The following is a 21,645-nucleotide window of genomic DNA, read 5'->3' as shown; positions in this document are numbered from 1 at the left end:
CCAGCAGCCCTATTTCCCTGGATCACCAGCATTGTCAGCATCCTTTGGAGACTGCAGAGAGAAGGTTCGTCAGAGCGCCGTGTGTCACAGATACAACATTTGCAGTTGAACATTCCTCTGTTCTTGCTTGTTTTATTTTTGAACCAAACTTACCAGACACCTTTTGTCCCCATGCAGTATTGCACAGAAAAATAAGCAGGGAACGTATTCAAAAGTATCTCTTTGCCTGTGGTCCAGTGGTAGGAAGCTGCCTTCCTCTCAGTCAGACCATTGGTCCATCACTACTGTCTGCACTGACTGGCAGCACTTCTCCAGGATCTCAGGCATGGGTATTTATTTCCTTGCCCTACCCAGGGATGCTAGGGATTGTGCCTGGCACTTTCTGCATGCAAAGCAGGTCATCTGCCATTGCACTATGGCCGTTTCCCAATGGTTTTGTCTTGCATATGGAACTGTGAGCAGGATAATTGTCCACAAGCATAATCAGTTATGCAGGTCAGTTTTCTCCATGCTCTTGATCTTCACTTATGCTCTTCCTTAGTAAGCTTGCAAATAGAATGAGTGAGATGGCATTTACGAGATGATTTTTTTAGAAATAGATAAGCGCACCTTTCCTGCTAGGCTTTCTTTTAGAAGTCAATGTATCTGATATAACTAGTGTTTCTTTTTAGTGGTAGACTCATGTTAGACATGCTTCTTATTGTTGTTGTTTAGTCATTTAGTCATGTCCGACTCTTTGTGACCCCATGGACCAGAGCACTCCAGGCACTCCTGTCTTCCACTGCCTCCCACAGTTTGGTCAAACTCATGCTGGTAGCTCCGAGAACACTGTCCAACCACCTCGTCCTCTGTCGTCCCCTTCTCCTTGTGCCCTCCATCTTTCCCAACATCAGGGTCTTTTCCAGGGAGTCTTCTCTTCTGATGAGGTGGCCAAAGTATTGGAGCCTCAGCTTCTCAATCTGTCCTTCCAGTGAGCACTCAGGGCTGATTGACTTAAGAATGGATAGGTTTGATCTTCTTGCAGTCCATGGGACTCTCAAGAGTCTCCTCCGGCACCATAATTCAAAAGCATCAATTCATGCTTCTAGAAATAAGTAAATAAAAAACAAAGGTCCCGAAAGATATAGTCCCTAAACTTATTTGAATGCTGGCCCCTGATTCTCAGCTTCTTGGCTATCTCTGCTGTCAGACACCTCCTGCTTTTGAAAATCTCACCATTGCACCTTAATTGGGTAGGTGGTTCCTGAATCATAACAGTGAGCTGGATGGATCCCATCAAGCATATGGCTGATTTGTTCTTTTGTGTTGTTAACTTCCCACCTTTTAGGATGTGGTAGCAGTTGGAGAAGAAAACTTCACCACCCCATGCTACATTCAGTTGGATCCAGAGGCCTGCCATATCCTGACAGAAACTCTCAGCACCTACGCCTTGGTAGGGCAGTCGATCACCAAAGCAGCTGCCAAGCGTCTCAAGCTGGCCATCTTTGGACCACTGATCTGCTCATCCTTGGAATATAATATCCGTGTCTACTGCCTGGATGACACCCAAGATGCTCTTAAGGTAATAATTAGACTCATTCATTTTAGAATTGTGTGTGTGGAGATCTAAATGCTGCAATTACCATATATTAGCCTCCTGATTACATCTATTGTGCATTTTTTTAGACTTCGTCTTTTGTGCATGAGGTCGGATGTTGTGCAATACTTTGTTTTATAATACAGAGGGGAGCAAAGAAAGAAAGCAGAGATAAGAACCAACACTGCCTTTTCCATAATTATTTCTCTTGTACATTAGGCTAATTCTTCTCCCAGCATTCTTCCTTCTTTTGTTTACCTGTATCATCACCTGGATTCTGAGATTTTTGCATTATTAACAGGCCATAAGGTTCACCAGAACTTCATTGGTGGTTCATGTATTTTTAATGCTAAGTGCCAGTTCCCCAGAGATGCAAAACATATAAATGCCTCTTTGTAAATAGTTGATAACGATAAAAAAAAGCACCAGGGCTGTTAATCAAGCGCTTGCTGCTATATTACTTTCTTCTATGACTTTGTCTGCAGTTTTTTGCCCTGAGAATTTTTGCCCTGAGAAATTTACCTCAGTTGCTGCTTTCCCTATCGGTGCATGTGGCCTTATATAATGCAGATTTAAATGTATTTAATTTCATTTATTTATTTTGTTTCAAGCCACTCTTCATCAAGCAAGTGATCCCAGGATGGGGTGCATCAAATATAAAATCAAACTAACCATAAAACAATATACCAATAAAAATAGTTAAATGGCTCCAATAGAAAGCATAAAAAATATCAGTCAATATTACCTCTCTTCCTGCTAACTATAGAAATTGCTGTCCTAGTGCATCAAGGAGCCACAGCATTAAAAGCCTTGGGAAAGAGATAGGTTTTTTAGCTGGTGCAGGGGGGAAAGTGTTAACTGATATTCCATAGCTGAGGAGCCACTGCTGAAAAGACCCTTTTATGCGGAGGAGAGGTACAAACCTCACTCAGAGATGAGCTAACAAGTAAAGCACAGGTGAGGATCCCATTGGGCTCAGTGGCCCAGGTCTTCATCTCTTCCTTAACTCTACTAAGAGTGGCATTTTACTTGGAGCAAATGTATGTAAGTGCTTTTGTGAATTTGTTACAGCAGGCCTCCAAGGGTTCCAGTAACCCACCATTTGGGCCAGATCCCCAAAGCCCATTGACCACTTAGAAGAACTCAGCTGAAGAACTACTTGAAGTCACAAGGATGGCGGAGTTCTAATCTCTCTTTCCTGCCATCCGCATCACCCATTAGGCAATAATCATCATTGCAATAAACTTATGAAACCAGGTGCTAGTTCTATCCTGCAAGTTAATCCATGTACACTTGCGATCAAATAGAGGGTAAGTTTAGGCTTGCCATGCATCCGAAAATTCCATACATATACAGAAATCGGATGCCTAAAATGACGTACAGGGAGAGGATGGGGGGGGGGTTCTGGTTTTTTTATGCGGTGCACACGACAAGGGCTCCAGCTGCCCATGGTGCCACTGCTGTTGGCACTGGCCATTGTCTCATCACTTGGCTATGCGCATCCGCCCTGTTGGGGAACCGCTTCTCTGAGGTGCAGATGGTGTGGTAGGCAGCAGCAGCACTTCAGCATGTGGCGGCAGCACAGTGTCCTGAGTGTGGGCTCTTCCAGTGTGGAGAGCCAGTGTGGTGTAGTGGTTAAGAGTGGTAGACTCGTAATCTGGTGAACCGGGTTCGCGTCTCCGCTCCTCCACATGCAGCTGCTGGGTGACCTTGGGCTAGTCACACTTCTTTGAAGTCTCTCAGCTCCACTCACCTCACAAAGTGTTTGTTGTGGGGGAGGAAGGGAAAGGAGAATGTTAGCCGCTTTGAGACTCCTTCGGGTAAGTGATAAAGTGGGATATCAAATCCAAACTACTACTACTACTACTACTACTACTACTACTCTTCTTCTTCTTCTTCTTCTTCTTCTTCTTCTTCTTCTTCTTCTTCTTCTTCTGTGGCTGCAGTGCCAGCACCTGGCGCTCCTTTCCCAGGGGCCTGGACCCACCATTTACATCTCTGAGCCTGCCCACCTGGCCGCAAGATGTGAGAGCTCCTGCCTGACAGCTCTCACCATCTCCTGGAGGTTAAAGGTTAAAGGGAGGCAACACTGGTGACATCTATACAGTGGTGCCTTGGGTTAAGAACTTAATTCATTCTGGAGGTCCATTCTTAACCTGAAACTGTTCTTAACCTGAGGTACTACTTTAGCAAATGGGGCCTCTCACTGCCACCGCGCCACTGGAGCACGATTTCTATTCTCATCCTGAAGCAAAGTTCTTAACCTGAGGTACTTTTTCTGGGTTAGTGGAGTCTGTAACCTGAAGCGTCTGTACTGATGTGAAGTTTAGATTGACATCATTAAGTATTTGGCTGGATTGCCAGTATCTTACTGCAGCCACTTGCAAGTTTCCTACAGAGTGGATTATTCCCAAGAGTTTTACATAACAAGAATCCATAACAATATCAATAACCTCTGCCTAGAAGATGTTTGCATTTTATAATGCTTTGCTAGCAAATTCAATTTTCATTCCGAATGCATTTTGGCACCATGTCTTCCGGAACATCAAAGCGTACTATCTTTGTTACAAAAGCAGAGTGACTGGTTTCTGTAGTGATTGGAAACACAGGGGGGAAGTGTTTGAAGGAGTAGGATGAAGACAAGGTTTTGGAAAGCTGAAGGTGGTATCAAAGAGGTGTCGCCCTTGGTGGGTGTGCACTCATTCCCATGTCACCACAGGTCAATCCAATTTTGTAGGTATTTGTAGAGTGGTTAAAAAAACCTGCAACACCTATTTGAAAACAGGTAACAGCAGAACAGAATAAATTAGTACACCATGGGCGATACTACCTGTGCTTTACCATCTTAAACTCTCTTAAAAACTATTATCTGCCTGCAGCTGAAAAAAGCAAGCCAGCAAAGCTTCCTTGCTCTGCATGAGGTTTATTTGGGGCAATGTCTGACAGCTTCTCTTGGAAAATTACTGCATTTTATTCATCATAATATTATTACTTGCATCCCGGACTCATTAAAAGGGGATTAAGTTCTAAGCAGTGTCAAGGTCTGAGTCTCCCAAAGACAATAATCTTTTCCTATCTGCCCATCTTAGTCCACATGGTCCATGGGTGTCTTCTCATTTTCTCTAGAATTTGCATGCACAGGAAAACATCATCTGAGAATTAGTAATAGAGGCATCTAACCTGCTGACATATGCAGGAGCCAATGAGGCTGTTCCCCAGGTCCTTGTTGGTTGCCCATATATGCACTGTCTGCATAAAGGTAGCATACAGAAACGTTGTGCATGTGTCTACGTACAAGTATATATGCATGTATATATATATATTTGTGCATGTGTATGTATTCTGTTGGTTTGCTTTGCAGATGTGCAGATCTTGACTAACATAATAAAACTAAGCACAACAAATGTCCCACAGGACCATATGTGGCATGCCAGCAATACATTGTGGTTCACCAGGTGTTTTATAAAGTAGGAGCAGGAATAGTGGAGTTGCAAAGCATGTGACAAGCCATTGCACATGGCTGGTGTGCTGCGTATGCCATAAGGACCACCTGTTATGCAGACCTGCCTGAGGTCTCATCCCAGGAAGCAGCAGCTTTCCCCATGGCTGATTTTAACAGTAGCCAAAAGCAGAGGCAGCTACCTTAAGGCAGGCCAGATGCAAAGTGAGATAGCAGTACTCTGTTACTCTGTAAGATGGTGCCACCAATGCTGATTTAGCTAGTTTGTGGACTGTCGTTTGACCTAGCAGGAAACAGCAGGGATTGTCACAGCTGTCATGTGGCTTTCAGGCTTCTGCTGCATTGAATCAGCATGCTGACCAGTCAGAAAAAGCCCTCAAACTTGGAAGTGTTGTCAACCAGATAATGCCAAGGAGACAGGCTAAATTTGGGATTCTGCACACTCTGCAACTGAAACAATCAAATTCTTTAAGTGCTCCCTGCTCCCTGCATCACCTTCATTAGTTTGCATGGGGAGTTCAGGTTGGTCACTTAGGCATCGCCAAGCAAGAGCACCAAAAAAAGAGGGCAAAAGTTGACATGGATTTTTGTAAGATTTGCATAGGCTAATTGATATGTAGAGATGCAAATGCAGAAACAATTGCTGCAATTTAAGTATAAGTACATCTCAACATAGTAGGAACTGTCTTCTTTCCAGTTGCTAACTATAGATAGGCGATTTAAAGACCCCTGCTCTCTTTTCTTTATCTTTAAAAGGACTTGCACTTTGGACAGAAGACTGATCTCTATGAAGCAAGATACATGGGGACCCTAGGGATTGATTTATACAGTTAACACTAAAAATGAAGCAGATTGTCGAGGAGTGGTGGGAGGCACCAGCTGGGGAACCCCTGAGGAAACCCCCAGTGGAAGAATGCTCAGAGCAAGGGGATTGGTAGTGGGACAGCGACGAGTGGTCAGAGGGAGAAGAGGGAACAGACTGGGAGGTGTCGGAAGCTGAAGGGGCAATAGGGTTTAGTGAAGTGAGCAGGAAGAGGCTGTGGCAGAGAGCAGTGCAGAATCAGAGGCAGGAGAGCAGGGCGGCCAGGAGACAGAGGTGAGGCAGGCTGCTGAAGTCTCCCGCTCCTTCTGTGATCAGCTCCCCTCTCTCCCTGGTCTCCTAGATCACGCAGAGAAATGAAAAGAGCAGATCAGAGATTGGTTGTGTGCAGATACTGTCTACGATTGCTTGGGAAAGACCCTTGAGAGGAGGGGACTTCGGCAGCTGTGGGGACATGAGGACCTTCAGTCCTCACAACTGCCTCATTGGGGGCAAGACCTACTGGGAAGAGTTGCAGGGATCAATAGGCCTTCACCGTTTAGGTTGATTTGAATAAAGAATTAACTTCATTGACACCTGTTTTTTTCTGCTGACCTATGTTGGACTCCGGCTCCTGACACAGACTGAAATATGACAATAAAGATATTATTATTATTATTATTATTATTATTATTATTATTATTATTATTATTGAAGTGGGAGCTTCCTTTTTTTTTTTATGTAGAATCCCTTCTAGCTGGTTATAAGACTATTGCCCTGGGATTGCCAGCCTGCCAATACCCACTATGGTGTGTGTGAAAGGTCTCTGTAAATCAGGCTTCCTCAAACTCGGCCCTCCAGATGTTTTTGGCCTACAACTCCCATGATCCCTAGCTAGCAGGACCAGTGTTCGAGTTTGAGGAAGCCTGTTGCAAGCATCACCTGGATGAATGTTTGTGTGGAGCTTTTGCCTTGAATTGTCTATCCAGCACTGTCTTTTCTTATCACATTCTGGCCTGTTTCTAATTGGTATGGAGACAAGGAATGGTCCTTGGTACCAAACAAGAAATAAATCATAGAATCATAGAATCATAGAGTTGGAATAGACCACAAGGGCCATCGAGTCCAACCCCCTGCCAAGCAGGAAACGATAGTGGAGCGGAGAGAAATGGTGAACTCATTTCACATGGATTCTTCATTAGTGACTTTTTCATTTGTGGGAGTTCCATTGACCCAACTTTATGGTTAATTAATATGTGCTCACAACCCCTTCCTATATACAGTGTCTGTATAGAGTGTTTGTGTGCTAATTTTCCTAAGCTGTCAATCATATATTGCTATTTATAAATCATCCATGGCTTGTCATGTACATACCCCCCCAAACATTCACCAAAGGCTGAAGAGGCGTTCTGATTATAAAAGCACAATGCTGCATTTCTCCTGACAGACTTACTCCTCAAATTATTCAGCTGAAGCATTCCCTGAACAGTTGCCAAAGTCTTAGGTGCAGCAGCAAAGCCTAATGACGTGTCATAAATAATGCCTTGTTCCTTGTAAAAACGGCTTGTTTTTCTTCCTTGTGTAATGGTAGCAGAAATGTTTTTGTCTCATCCAGCACTAATCAGTAATAAAGCTTACATGGTGAGATGTGGTAGGAATGTGCAATGTGGGTCAACTAGAACCACTGTTCTTCATTTCTTTATGGGTAAATGAAGGACCCCTACCATTATCCTTTTTAAGAAAATGCAAACAGAAACTGTTGAAAACTTACTGCAAACTCTCCCCTTTAGTGCTGTCAATTTCCTTTCCTTTCCAACCTTTCTGCACCACAGTTTGCAAGACTGAGGACCAGTTCTTTTGTTAAATTTGTATCCCACCTTTCCATCTGATGGTGCTCATGGCCAGCTGCGTATTTGCTGTCTCGATTACTCTAGAATTGTGGAGAACAGCTCCCCCACAGCCAAGCTTCACACTGCAGTATTCAAGTCTGGGATCACGTGGCTTTCCTTAAGTTGTGTGTGTCTATTTTTGTTTAAATTGCATCTCACTTTATAGTCCCAGTGGGACCCTCCAGGCAACTCACAAAGCATCATTAAAATCACAATATTAGAAAATGACAGCCATATCATAAAACCAACATACACTATAAATTAGGTAGAGAAACAGCAGCAGTAAGAATTCATTTTCAGAGTGGCCCCACGTGCCTTTTAAAATAAATGTTTTGACTGATCTCTGAAGGTTATGTTGTGTAGGGAGTCTCTCTAGGGCAAGGGCAGACAAAGTTGTGCCGCCCAGACGTTGATGGATTACAGTGCCTGCCACCACTGGCTGGCTGGGGGTGATGGGCTGATGGGAGCTGGAGGCCAACAGCCCCTGGAGGGCATTTATTTGGTTCCTCCTGGGCTAGAGAGATGATTTCACAGTTTTAGGACCAGCCCTTCCTTTGGGTACACAAGTAACACTCTCGTCATGAGATGCCTTTCACTCCTGGGTCTGGTCCCTCAACTGCAGCCTTTAATAATATATATATATATACTGGCCACATCTATCCATGTCCCAGTAACACCCAGGCTAGATAAATATAATGTGTACAGTGGACAGGTTTTTTTAGACTGAAGATTTCACCTGCTTCAGAGCATGGCAGGTAGACCGTTGCATCGATCCAGTTTGTTTCCGTGCACAATGCAGAGTGCTGATTTTGACATATAAATCCCTAAATAGCTTGGTCCTAGAGTGCTTCCCCATATAAACCTGCTGAGCCCTCCACTGAAGAGGCCTTTTTGCAAGATCAGGTGCCATTAAAGAGCATTGTTTCAAATTCTTACTTAGTGGTATAATTTTTGATGATCTGATTGTAAGCTGCTCTGGAGACCCTTAGAGTGGAAAAGCATAAAAGTACTTGAAATAGCAGATCAAGGCTGCATTCTTATGCACAGTTTGAACACAGTGGGTCTCCCTTCCAAGTTAACAGGCATTGGATTGGCATGCATTTAAATAAATGTCTGAAATACAGGGCCAGCCCTATCATTAGGGAGAGTGAAGTGGCCACCTAATGCAACAGATTTTGAATGTCATAAAGAGGCAGCAAATTGTTGTTTAATTTATTGTTGTATTTTTACTCCCAGGGAGGAGGAGAGGCACTTGTGGGCGTACTAATATAACTTGACTAGCTTTGGGTAATGTAACTTGAGGGCAGGAACATTGCTGCTCTGCCTTAGGCAGCAAATTCCTGTGAATTTACTTGAATGTCTAAGGTTCTATACGAATGATGATTAGTAGTAGTAGAATTATATTAGCAAGTTCATGCATATGCATGTGTAAGTGAAGATCTTTCATGGTATATACCAAGTCAGTTTGCTGTAAGGAAATGTAACAAATTTTCCTTTAGACAAAACTGGGAGATAATTTGGGTGTAATGAACGTTGATAGTAATCAAATAATTACTATCGATTTGCTCTTTAAAATGTCTTCATGAGGTAATTAAGGCGTACTCAAAGGAACCTGGAACTGATTGATTGGCAGAACCTTAATTCTAAAAGCTTTCTAATTACATTCCTTTTCTTCTAATAGTGTAAAGACAAACACCATTTTGACTTTAAGACTGGTCAGGTTAGTAGTTGGGACACCAGACTTGTCTCTTATGCTAAACAGACAACATGGCAAACATAATGCTCTTGCATTGCACTGCTCAAGCAAAACCACATTTTATACTGGATTTCAAAAGTTTTACCTGTTTCTGTGCATGGATTTGTAATGAGAGGGGAAAGTGGTGAACTGATTAAGTGACCTGGGATTTTGTGATAATATGAGCTGAAGTCTTTTGAAGGCAAATAATAAGGTGCTGTTGAAGACCTCTCAGAGCAGAATGCAGAATGACACAGTAGTCTGGTTTGCATGCAATATCTACCATGGTTTGTTTGATTGTCTGAACCCTGAATTTTGACTTGTTTACTGCCAGCAAACAAATGAAATCTGAACCCATGGTTTGTTATGGTTTGTTAAACAATCCAGGGATTATTGTTATATGTGAGCCACACAAATGTCAATACTGTTCCATTCACTGTTGAAATGGATTCTGATTGTGTCCTTTCTCTGGTAGAGGGATGTATAACAAATGTATTCCTATGATGCTGTCTAGTAGTAATGTCCAGAGAGGTGGTTGTGTTAGTCTGTTGAAGCAAAATCAGCCTAAAATCTTTTTAAACATACACACACACACCCCAAAAACCCACCGTTAAATGGATGTTGTCTTTCTTTCAATACTCAGGAGGTGCTACAGCTGGAGCGGCAAATGGGTGGACAGCTGCTAGAAGAACCAAAGGATTTGCATTTTAAGGGTAGCACTCATAACCTCCGCTTATCCATTCATGATATCACCCATTCCCTCTGGAAAAGCAAGCTGCTGGCTAAGTACCAGGTAAGCATTTGGAACTGCTAGAAACAACTACTGTACCAGTGTGCTAAGAAGAATGCTGTGGGAAGGCCTAGAGATTCAGTGCCTCACCTGCATGTACAATAATACTTTAAAGCCAAATATGCAGTGGCTCCCTAGGAACAAGTATGCTTAGGTTCCCAATACTTTTACTTTAGGGACACAGGTGGCGCTGTGGTCTAAACCACAGAGCCTAGGGCTTGCCGATCAGAAGGTTGGCAGTTCGAATCCCCATGACAGAGTGAGCTCCTGTTGTTTGGTCCCTGCTCCTGCCAACCTAATAGTTCGAAAGCACGTGAAAGTGCAAGTAGATAAATAGGTACCGCTCCAGCAGGAAGGTAAACAGCGTTTCCGTGTGCTGCTCTGGTTTCGTCAGAAGCAGCTTAGTCATGCTGGCCACATGACCCAGAAGCTGTATGCCAGCTCCCTTGGCCAGTAAAGCGAGATGAGCGCCGCAACCCCAGAGACGTCCGCAACTGGACCTAACGGTCAGAGATCCCTTTACCTTTACCTTACTTTTACTTTAAAACTAGATCTCCTCCTCCTCCCCAGTATATTCAGTGTTTATTTCTGTTTCTGCTCTGACACGGTTCATCTTTGTTCATGCCAAGAATGTAGAAGAAACATATATTTGTAATATGAGAAACTAAAACCTTTACATTTTTGCCCATGTACTAAAAGGAGCAATTCAAGGAATGCCAAACATGCTTTCCCATTAATTGATCTCACAATGATCTCTGCTAGCAGCTTTCGACATGCCTTTTGTTACAGAATTCTATAAGTTAAGGTTACCAGACGTCCCCGTTTCCCAGGGACAGTTCCCAGATTTACGAATCAGTCCCCATACAAAATCCATTGAAGTTGAAAAGTGTCCCCGGATTCATTTTTTAAAATCTGGTAAGCTTAAGTTAAGTGTGCACTGTGCATTATTATCTTTAGCTGGTTGTGAATAAGCCAATAAACAGTGGATGGAAGTCAATGTTAATCATACCCAGAGAGTAGACCCACTGAAACAAATGGATCTACTCTGAGTATGACTTAGCTGGACATCACACATTATCCTTGCTATTAGCCATAGTCACCTTCTTGCTTGAGAGTTTTATCTAGCTGAGGCTTATAGCTATCACTTCTCCAACAGGAAATTCCCTTTTACCATATCTGGAGTGGATGTCAAAGAAACCTGCATTGTACCTTCACCTTGGAAAGGTTCAGTCTGAACACACTGGAGCTGGTGTGCAAACTTTGCATACGGCAGGTTGAAGGAGAAGGGCAGATATTCCAGCTCAACTGTTCAGTATCAGAGGTAAGGAAACTCATTATCTTCCCACAGTCACCAATATTACTTAACCGGGTTCAGTAATTTATGTGCATGGTATCCATTAAACCGGGGTGGGTGATCTTGCAGTCATCTTCGATCCATCTACTGGGCAAATGTGAAAGGTGCTACTTACATATTTTGCCCTCTGAAAAGGTCCAAAGCTGGATTGGGGAGTGCACTGGAAAATTTACATAGGGAAAAAAGTTCATTTTGCACCATTTTTTAACTGCAAATTGCAGGAGCAATGAAAGTTTGTTTGTTTTGTTTTGTTTTGTTTTCACTATCCCCTACTGAAGGATCCTAAACTCAACAAGGTCTCCTGCACTGGCAATTAATGTTCAAAATACAATCCTGCACTTAGAGACACAGCTATGTAGCTAATATAATGTGTAGTTAGGCCCTGAGAAGTATTCGAGAGTCAGCTTAATGATGCATCAGGAGATAATCTTACAATTCTGCCTGGAGAATGCCTGTATACAAGGACCGCAGGAGAAAAAGGCATGTAAAACCACATCTTGTTTAGACAAGATGGACATTAGTCTCTGTTTATATAAACTGGGAGGTGATGCTCAATTGTTCTGGATTGGGGTCACTCTCCCCCTAACGTATCAGGTTTACAGGTTAGTGGCACTGTTAGATCTGGCCCTGTCTTTCAATGCCTAGGTGGCATTGGTGATATGAAACATCTGCCGCCAGCTATAGATGGTTCACCAGCTGCAACACCTCATGGGCAGAGATAGGCTGGCTGCTGCTATCCATGCTCTGGTAAACCTCCAGATTAGAGTTTTGCAATGTTTTGTACATCAGGTCACCCTAAAACGTCAGCTAGTCAAGAATATATATGCAGTAATTGGGCTGGGCTGGGTGCACTTTCTGTCAGTTCTTAAACAGCATCACTTGCAACTAGAGATGGACAAATCTGTCAATTTCAGTTTCTCTCCCAATTTTCCAGTCATAAGTTCAGTTCTCCACATTCCTACCAGTGTTAAAAACTGAGATATGAAAGCTAGGAGCTAAATGGCGCCTAAAACCTAGGTTATGGCCACAACAACAGAATGTCTAGGCACATGTTTTATAACAAGAATAGAAAGCTGAAAATGAATGAACTGCAGATAAAATATTATATTTATTTTTCACATGGTCTAGTCCTTCCCCTGCCCATGCCCGTAATATTCTGAAGAGGGTTTCTTCTTCAGTCTTCAGAGAGTAGCTGCAAGTGGGGAGGCAGAAAAAGGTCCTCCTTTACTTCCACTCTGCAGTTTTAATCTGAAATCTTTGGGGCAGTACAACGCCCAGAGTTCAGAAACTGCTCACACCAATGAAATTCCCTGTTGCAAAATGCGCCTAGAACAATGGCTGTGTTTTGATTCGCATAGTGTTTCACAAAGTTCAAATTAGGTAGATTAACATTTAAAAGTGAACTGAATCAAACTTCTGCCCCATGCCTACTTGCAACCCATTTCTTTCCAAGTGTAATTCATTGTGCTCGGTCTCTAATATAAAATTTGGGACCGACCAATACCATAAGATATAAATAAAATTGATGATGATGATGATGATGATGATGATGATGAACCTGATCAAGCATTAAGATCACCTTCAGATGTCCTGCTCTGAGCCCAAGTAGCAATCAGGGAAAGGACCTTAGTGGTATTGCTCCACAGAGACTGCTGAATCTTTTGTCCTTTCCATGCCAGGCAAAGTGTGTCTTCTCACACAACCTTTTAGTATTTTGTGGTTTCTTAGTATCAACTCCTGCTGACTTCCCCGCTTTTTACATAACTTAAAGCTACCAAACTGAAGTGCAGGATATTAAATTTAGTAAATAAATAAAATTGATATTTAACAAACACTCCTTATTGTGTTCCTTGAAATAAAATGCAACTTAAATGAGGGCAGCTTACTTCCAAATAATATGTTTAGGAGTTCAAACAGATTGTTACAATGGGTTGGATCCAAACTAAGGTAGCTGCATATACAGCACACTGAAGTCAAAGTGGCATGTTAGTCCCCATTGAAATAAATTGAACTGGAATCATGGCTAATTCAATGGGAACTAATTCAGCGAGGACCAATTAGTCTGGACCCAACCCAGCCTTTGCCAACCAAGGGCCCTCCAGATGTTCTGGAACTCCCTTCAGCATAGCTAATGCTGATGGGAGTTGTGGTGCGAAACATCTGGAGAGTACCAGGTTTGCAAAGGCAGGTGATGATGATGATGATGATGATTGAATTTATATACCACCCTATACCTGCAGGCCTCAGGGCGGTTCACACATCTAACCCCATGTAACTTTTCTAAACTGGACTTGGGCTAAAAGGTTATATTGTGTATTAGAAAAAGTCATTGCGTGTAACACTGATCTATTGAAATCAGCGGAAAACTTAGAGTCATATAATAGTAGAGTTGGAAGGGACCATGCAGATCATCTAGTCCACCTGTTACAGTGCAAGAATCTTTCACTCAACATGGGACTCGAACCCCTGGGTCTGAGATTAAGAGTCTCATGCTCTACCGACAAAGACTTGATACAATGGACAAATACAATGGACTTTCATTATATACTCTCGAATTAACTAGTGAGCACTGCTCTGGAGAATCAGAATTGGTGTGAGAGAAGTAGACTTGGACTTGCTTCACTTCAGATCAGAGGAACTGACCTACTGACTGCCCAGAGATACAGTGGCAGAGTAAATGCCATTACTCTGTAATTTTATTTCCAAAGTGTTTTGAAGTGCTGCCGTCTCACTCATGAAGTGTAAGGGAAAAAAGAAAAGCAAATCCAAACAGTCGCGAGGTGAAGCATTCTTGTCTTCATTTTCTTTTCACGTAATTAAGGGCAAGTCATCTCGTCTGTCAGGCTGCTGCCTTGACCTCCTCTCTCTTTCTCACAGCCGGCTACGGTGCAGCCAACATTTCCTCCCAGAGTTTCGCCACCCTCTTTGACTTACAAACAACTTCAGTCAAAGACCCCACTGACATTAATAAGGAATGATCTTGATGTCATGGCGCCATGGCAACCAGCCGGCAGGTTTCGTTCTGCAAGCCATATCTCTGAGCCGCAGAGCTCCACCCCTGCTGGTTTTGGACGGTGTTTTCACCGCCGAAGCCCAGCAGGTCTGTGAAGTTCAATAACCACACAACTCCTGCAACAACAGAAGGAACAGCTTTTGGAGGAACAGGGTGGAAGGGCCAGCTATGCCTCTGATGAGTGCTGCCCGTCTGGTGTGCACAAGTGCCAGCAGATAAAGAGGGAGGTGGGATAAGGCAGAGAAACAAATAATGAGGAGGAGAAAATCCCCCTTTTGTGGAGAGATGGTTCCTCAAAGAGGGCAGCAGCAACATTAAGATTTCATTTGAGTTGACCTGGGATAAAGAACGATTTATTTCACAGTTCATGCAGCAATATGAGCTTCCAAATGGAGTAGATAAATGAAATGCTGATGAGGTTTTGTGCTAGCAGCTGACATCATAGATAAACAAATTGATGGGCTGGGAGCTGATTGATAAGGGAGGAGGTCTCTATTATGTGATATATGCCACTTTGCAGCAAGTAACACCATCTAAGGGCCATATTAGAAACATATCATGAATTACCCAAGCTGATGTAATTCAGCTGACAAGTGCAGGGCCCAGGTTGGTTCAGGTGGGGAGAGGTGGTCCTTAAAATATTGAAGTCCTGAGCATTTTGAATTAGGCCTGGATACTAACTGGGAGCCAGTGCAATAGTGTTATATGTGCAAACCATCTTGTTGTGGTGAGCGTTCTGGCCATTGAAGTTTGCACCAGCTGAAGTTTCTGACCTGCTTTTAAAGCTAACCTGCCTTTGATACACTAAGGCCTTATATGCACTATACATTCAGCTTCCCCCAAAGTGTCCTGGGAATAGTAGCCTGTTGAGAGTTGTTAAGAGGCCAATTTCACTCGTAGACATATAATTTCCAGGGTTCCCTGGGAAGAGGAGTTGACTGTTAAACCACTCCGGAAATGGTAGTCCTGTGAGGGGAATAGGGGTTTCTTGACAGCACCTTTAGCAAACTAAAGTTTCCAGGATATTTTGGGGGAAGCAGTGACTGTTTAGAGTGGTGTGATACTGCTTTAAATGCTTAGCTTGAATTCCTGTTTCCTGGGAGCTTATTACATGGCAAACATGAACCCTGTAAGCCCACCTCCTTCTGTTGCTGGATTTTACCTTCCATCCATCCCAACCACCATGGCCAGATTGTGTCAGGGAAGAAGGGATGTGTCAGGGAAGAAGGGAGTTATACTTTAACAACATCTCGAGGACCATGGATTCCCCATCTCTGCAGCAGAATAAGCATTTATTCCATTGTCTGAGGGACTATCCAGTGTTCATCAGCCAGAAAGTGATTTTTTTTTCTGGATTATTTTTGAAAGGCCAGGAGATGACAGCTGAAAGTTACTTAATTCTGCATTTTGCAACATCGCTTGTAACATCTGCTTGGTTATTGGGTATAAAGTTATATATTCAGCTGGGGACTCCATAACATTAAAGACAGATGGTAAAACAAGTATCATAAACAATTATTACAATAAGTACTGTACTGAAGTAATCTCTAATTTAACCTAGCAAAGGAGCAAAAGAGCAGGTATTATATTTAGCAGCGAAACTCTGGAATGTAACAAATGTCATCTGCTTATATATAATGAGACCCAGTAACAGCAAAATGTGGAAAGAACATTAATTTTTTTCCCCTGTGCTCTGATTCTGTCTATCAGAGAGAATTATGGAACAGGGATAACACAGCTGCAATGTATTTAATGGGTGATTGCACGCCAGGGCTGTGTAAGACCTGACCCTTTTATTCTGGGAGAGTTTTGCCTATGGCAATGCCACCATGAATACACCTGATCTGAACTGATCACAGTAGCTAACAAGGGGCAGCCCCAGTTAGTATTCTCTTCACTTGCCTGTCCAGCAGCAAAGGCAGGAACAGTGGCAGGACAAGTATGTGGGTACATTATCCATTGTCCAGGTTTTCTGCTTTGCATTATTTTGAAAAGGAAGCACGGTGGCCCAAGGAATTTGCAGTCTTTTCGAAGGCCACTGTAATGATGATTGTATTTTGGAGCCACAGTTTTAGCTGCAGACTTTGAGCACAGATACCTGTAAGTGAAGTCTTGTTTCCTAGTGTCAGGGATGGAGTGCACATTTTCCGTTCATGGTGGCAGAGCCCATGAACAGTATTTTATTTCTCCATATAGGAATTAATGGGATCTATACCAGTTATCTCTATAGCTCAGTTGGTAGAGCATGAGACACTGAATGTCAGGGTTGTGGGTTTGAGCCCCACATTGGGTGAAATATTCCTCCATTGCAGGGAGTTGGACTAGATGACCCTCGTGGTCCCTTCAAACTCTACAATTCTATTATTCTACCATTTTTTGTTGTTGTTTAGTCATTTAGTCGTGTCCGACTCTTCATGACCTCATGGACCAGAGCACGCCAGGCATTCCTGTCTTTCACTGCCTCCCGCAGTTTGGTCAAACTCATGCTGGTAGCTTCGAGAACACTGTCCAACCATCTCACCCTCTGTCGTCCCCTTCTCCTTGTGCCCTCCATCTTTCCCAACATCAGGGTCTTTTCCAGGGATTCTACTATTTGTACTTGGAGCTAAACCTGTTCCCTGTCTTAAAAAGCCAAACCTGCTTTTATTTCCATAACCCTCTTTTGGGTCCTGTTTCTTGGACACACTGAAGGCTGATGGAAAGTTGGGAGATGGGAAAGGAATGTTGACCATATGTCCAAGGACTCTTACATAGAAAAGATCTCAAGGTTCAGTCCAGGAGAGCCATAAATCAAATTAAGACGTTGCCCAAGTGGTAGCCATACATCCCTCTACCTCCATGCAGCTCAACAAATTGGCCATACTGAGCAAACAAGTGGAACTATCAAGGGAAAAGAGAAGCATCCAGCCTCCCAGGAGGTAACAGTAATGACAAGAATGCCTAGGAGCCGGTGGTACAGTGCATCAGGGTCCATGGAGTGACCTAGCCCTGTTTACCACATCTCAAGTAGGTTTTGGAGTGCATGAAGGCAGTGAATAAGTCAAAGACTGGGGAGATTACATGGCGAAGGCCATGGGAGAGGCTATGGGCATAAATAATCAGCCACCACCATCCTGGTTTATTTTATAGTTATGAAAGAGAAGGTCTTATGCAGCTAAACAAATCATACAGGGGCTTAGAAAACCCAGGTTCATATCTATTTTTCCTGTTTAACTTCTGATATGACTCTCTTCCTCCCTGCCTCCCACCTTCCTTTTCTCCCCCCCCCCCCCCATTTTTCATCTTTGAAGATGCCCAAATTCAGTTTATTTGGTCTACAGGCCATAAATATCAAACACGGTGCAGGGTTAAAAATAGAGAAAATTTTGGCTCAGTACTCATCTACCCTTAGTAAGTGTGACCTAGTTTTGATGGGTACAGCAAGGAACTTAGCTATATTTTCTATGATCTTAGGATTGGAAACTGCCATTAAAAGTGAGGCATAAAATTCATCTGAGCTCCCCAAGTGAAAAGAAAGTACCAGGGAGATAAAATGGGATCTTATGTCCCTATAAAAATTACAGTGCAGGAGAATGTGGACTAATGTTTCGACTGAGCCACTTCCGCAAGGACAAATTCTCTGATGCCAAGACAGCCTGGTAAATCAGCCTCCCATAACTGCTGATGGCAAAACATTTAACCAGCCATTGAGAATGTTCTCCTATATCTAAGAACATTTAATCTTGCTAAATACCTAGCCGGCCGATAATAACTGCTAGGTTGTAGGACAAGGTGCAGCGGTGAGTAAGCCACGTTTGCAAGAATTAACAAATTTTGCATAAGATCTGTTTGACGATAGTAAGAGCCAGGCTCCTTTAATATAAGACTTCTAAAGGCTAATCATTTTGGCAAAGAATTCCAGTCTTTGCATTCCTGTATGTTTGTCCTCATCTCTGTCAAATATACCTGGGTTTCCTCCTTCAAGAGTGTCAGTGTCTAAATAATAATAATAATAATAATAATAATAATAATAATAATAATAATAATATATTTATACCCTGCCCATCTGGCTGGGTTTCCCAGGCATGCGCAGCACAGTGGATTACAAGGAACAAATATCTAACAGATTCTGCTGCACATTTCCGTGGGTATGTAGTACAGATAGCTGAGCTCCTTAAACTTACTTTCTCTGAAATAAAGCAGAAGAAATAAACCCTCATAGGAATGAGTAGCGCCATTAGTTCATATGGGGACAGTGAAAAATGGTACAGACCAAAATTGGAGGATGTGGGCCAAAAGTTGCCATCTGTGGGTGATCTTTGGCCCATAACCCCCCAATCCCCCCCCCCATCATTTATTTTTCTCCACCCCATTGGAATTAATGGAATGATTTGTTCTTATGAGGGATTTGTTCTTATGGGGGGAAAGCCACTCCCTCTTATGTGTCATCCATGGGTCACCAGAATTTTCTCCAAACTTCCCATCTCTTAAAATCAGTTGTATGGAATGGAATGGAATAGCCTAACTCTGCATTAAGATGCTTGTTCAAAGCATTCATCAGCCGGAGGAGGCAGTCGTTCTTGGATTTCAGTCTGAGTGGGAGAAGAATTTGAGGCTTTTAGAAACTCACCTCTCATTTGAAGCATATTTTTATGAGTCCCCAAAGTTCTCATCTGAGCTTGGCTTCGGTAACCTTCCCCAACATCCCCAGTGTATAGAACAGGTGAAACTATATTTAAGATGAAGCTTCTGAAAAAAAACGCTTACCACCATCTATGCTAACTTGAAAAACTTTGCACCCTGCATTTTCTTGTTATGGTGGGTTCTATTTAAGCCCTGGAAAATGGCATGATTTAAAGTGGTTCTATTTGTGGCAATGCATTGTGGAGAGCCAGTTACCTTATAGCTGGGAAGGCAGCTAGTTGAAATACAAAGAAATTGACATTTAAAGTGGGTCTTTTTATTGTTTTAGTTGTTCATAGACAAGGCTTGCTTTACTTTTCCAGTTGGCTGATGTGATGGCCAAATTAATTTCCTTTCTTCCGCTGCAGATGAAAGATCCTGAAATGATACGTTTTTATTCTTCCCATCTACTTTAAATGTCACACAGTTTAGGAGGGGGTGAGTGTGTGTGTAGCTTTAATACAGGTTTTAACAATATATGTCTATCTCTGACTGTCAACCTTTTCTTCGAAGGAGATAGGCACTATTTCATATAATTTCATTCGATAGTGAATGCAGAGGGGAAAGTGTGCTGATTTGCGGGGGGGGGGGGGGGGAGCAAGGCAGAGGTCAGAGTGTTAGTTCTGCTACTGAGTTGTTTATGTTTTCTTGGACATGTTTTGACCTCAATTTCCCCATCTGCAAATCAGGGTAATCATGCTTTGTGAACTGATTTAGAATACTACAGATGTGGTGTGCTGCAAAGGAGGGCAACCCCAGTTTTATCAGGCTGCCCAATGATGTGTATCCATTATTATTTGCCTTTTTTGGTTTGTCAATATGGTTTGCCCAATGGCTCTGAAGCGCCTCCTCCACTGTGACATTTGTTCTTGCAGAAAGTAGTTTTATTTTTAACAGGCTCGTTCAAAACGTACATCTTTCTTTGTGGATTTATACGGTTGACAATCACCTGCAGAGCTCTCGCCAATTTTGTCTGAAGACAAGCAGCATCTGGAACTTACAATATTTAGGCCATTAGGCTTTTGCCTATTTGAAAAAGACATTTTATAAAACTAGCGTGAAGCAGTTTTCTCTGATGTAATAGAGAGCAGTGCATCCCTAAGTTAAGGATGATAGGTGGTATAGTCAATAATGAACTAAAGGAATGGCTTGCCTAAGCATAAGAAGTTTTATTTATGTACATTTTTTTTAGAAATAGGTTGTTTTCCCACTAAAAACCCATCCAGAGTGGCTTGCAAAGTGCTTTCATCTGTGTTCTTCAATAATATTTATTCCTTCTTTTTATATATATATTTGTATTCCACTTCCTCTGAGGAGCTCAAGATGGTGTACATAGTTTTACTCCTCCCCTTTTTTATCCAGGAAACTATGCTTCACAGATTGCTTCTCTGTAGGTAATAAGTTTATTTCCTCTTCTAATAATGCTGCCGTATCCTCTACTCCTCTTCTCTGAAATGCAGGAACCTACTGGCATTGAATATCCACTCATGGACCCAGCAAACACCATCACCACCGTAGTAGGACCTTGTGCATTCAGTATCCCCCTCCCAATCCGACAGAAGCTTTGCAGCAGCCTAGATGCGCCTCAGACAAGAGGTCATGACTGGAGGATGCTGGCCCACAAACTGAAATTGGACAGGTGGGTAAGCATGCTGGCCACACAAGCTGTGCAATGTGGCAGAGGATCGATAAATGGGTGCGTGTGCTAGTGAGGCCTGGCACAATCCTTTGGGAAATTCTGAGATTCAGTCCTCCAGTGAAATTTGCACAGATTTAGTCATCTCAAGGAAGCCAAGTATGGAATAAGGCTTCCTGGAACCAGTGAGATGCTTGCATGCCCATCTTTGGATTAGACTTTGTGTCCCGTAATGCATGTGACAAAAGGTCATTGTTATGTACTGAGTTGAATAGGATCCAACAGGCAGCAGTCTGATTGGTCCTAGAACAATAGGATTCAGAATGCAGCAGTCTGATTGGTCCTAGAACAGTAGGGTCCAGAATGCAACAGTCTGATTGGTCCACAGGAGCCACCCAATCCAGCTCCAGGTGGAAGTGAATCCACAACCTGATTGGCCTACAGGTGAATGCCGGAATTAGCCAATCACGTGGGGCCCATTGTGTAAATAATGTATATAAAGCAGACATCCTGGGGGAACTTCCATTCCTCCTCACCACTATGAGCTGAATAAAGAGCATGAAATCCACTCTCAACTCCGAGTATATTTCAGTCATAGTTGTTTTTGTGTTGACAATCGGAGAACATAGGGAATGCATGCCATTTCAAAGCATGCTTACTAGTAGAGCAGAGTTATTGGTCCTGCAAGCGGGGCAGAATGTGGTGCTTCTGCATGACAGCTAAAAGGAACA

The 21,645-nt window shown here is 42.8% G+C and overlaps 1 protein-coding gene across 3 annotated transcripts in view; it reads left to right on the top strand.

The window, feature by feature from the left end:
- The window catches only part of UNC5C (unc-5 netrin receptor C), a 302,919-nt gene that overhangs the window by 272,983 nt on the left and 8,291 nt on the right, over window positions 1–21,645 (top strand). For all 3 annotated transcript variants that reach the window (XM_028743498.2, XM_028743497.2, XM_028743496.2), the window contains 4 exons: window positions 1,328–1,561; window positions 10,103–10,252; window positions 11,406–11,570; window positions 20,739–20,917. In XM_028743498.2, coding sequence (XP_028599331.2) covers window positions 1,328–1,561; window positions 10,103–10,252; window positions 11,406–11,570; window positions 20,739–20,917 — 728 coding nt within the window. The remainder of the gene's footprint in view (window positions 1–1,327; window positions 1,562–10,102; window positions 10,253–11,405; window positions 11,571–20,738; window positions 20,918–21,645) is intronic.

Source organism: Podarcis muralis, chromosome 9 (genome assembly GCF_964188315.1).
Source record: "Podarcis muralis chromosome 9, rPodMur119.hap1.1, whole genome shotgun sequence".
NCBI lineage: Eukaryota > Metazoa > Chordata > Lepidosauria > Squamata > Lacertidae > Podarcis > Podarcis muralis.
This window is presented reverse-complemented; position numbering and strand designations above follow the sequence as displayed.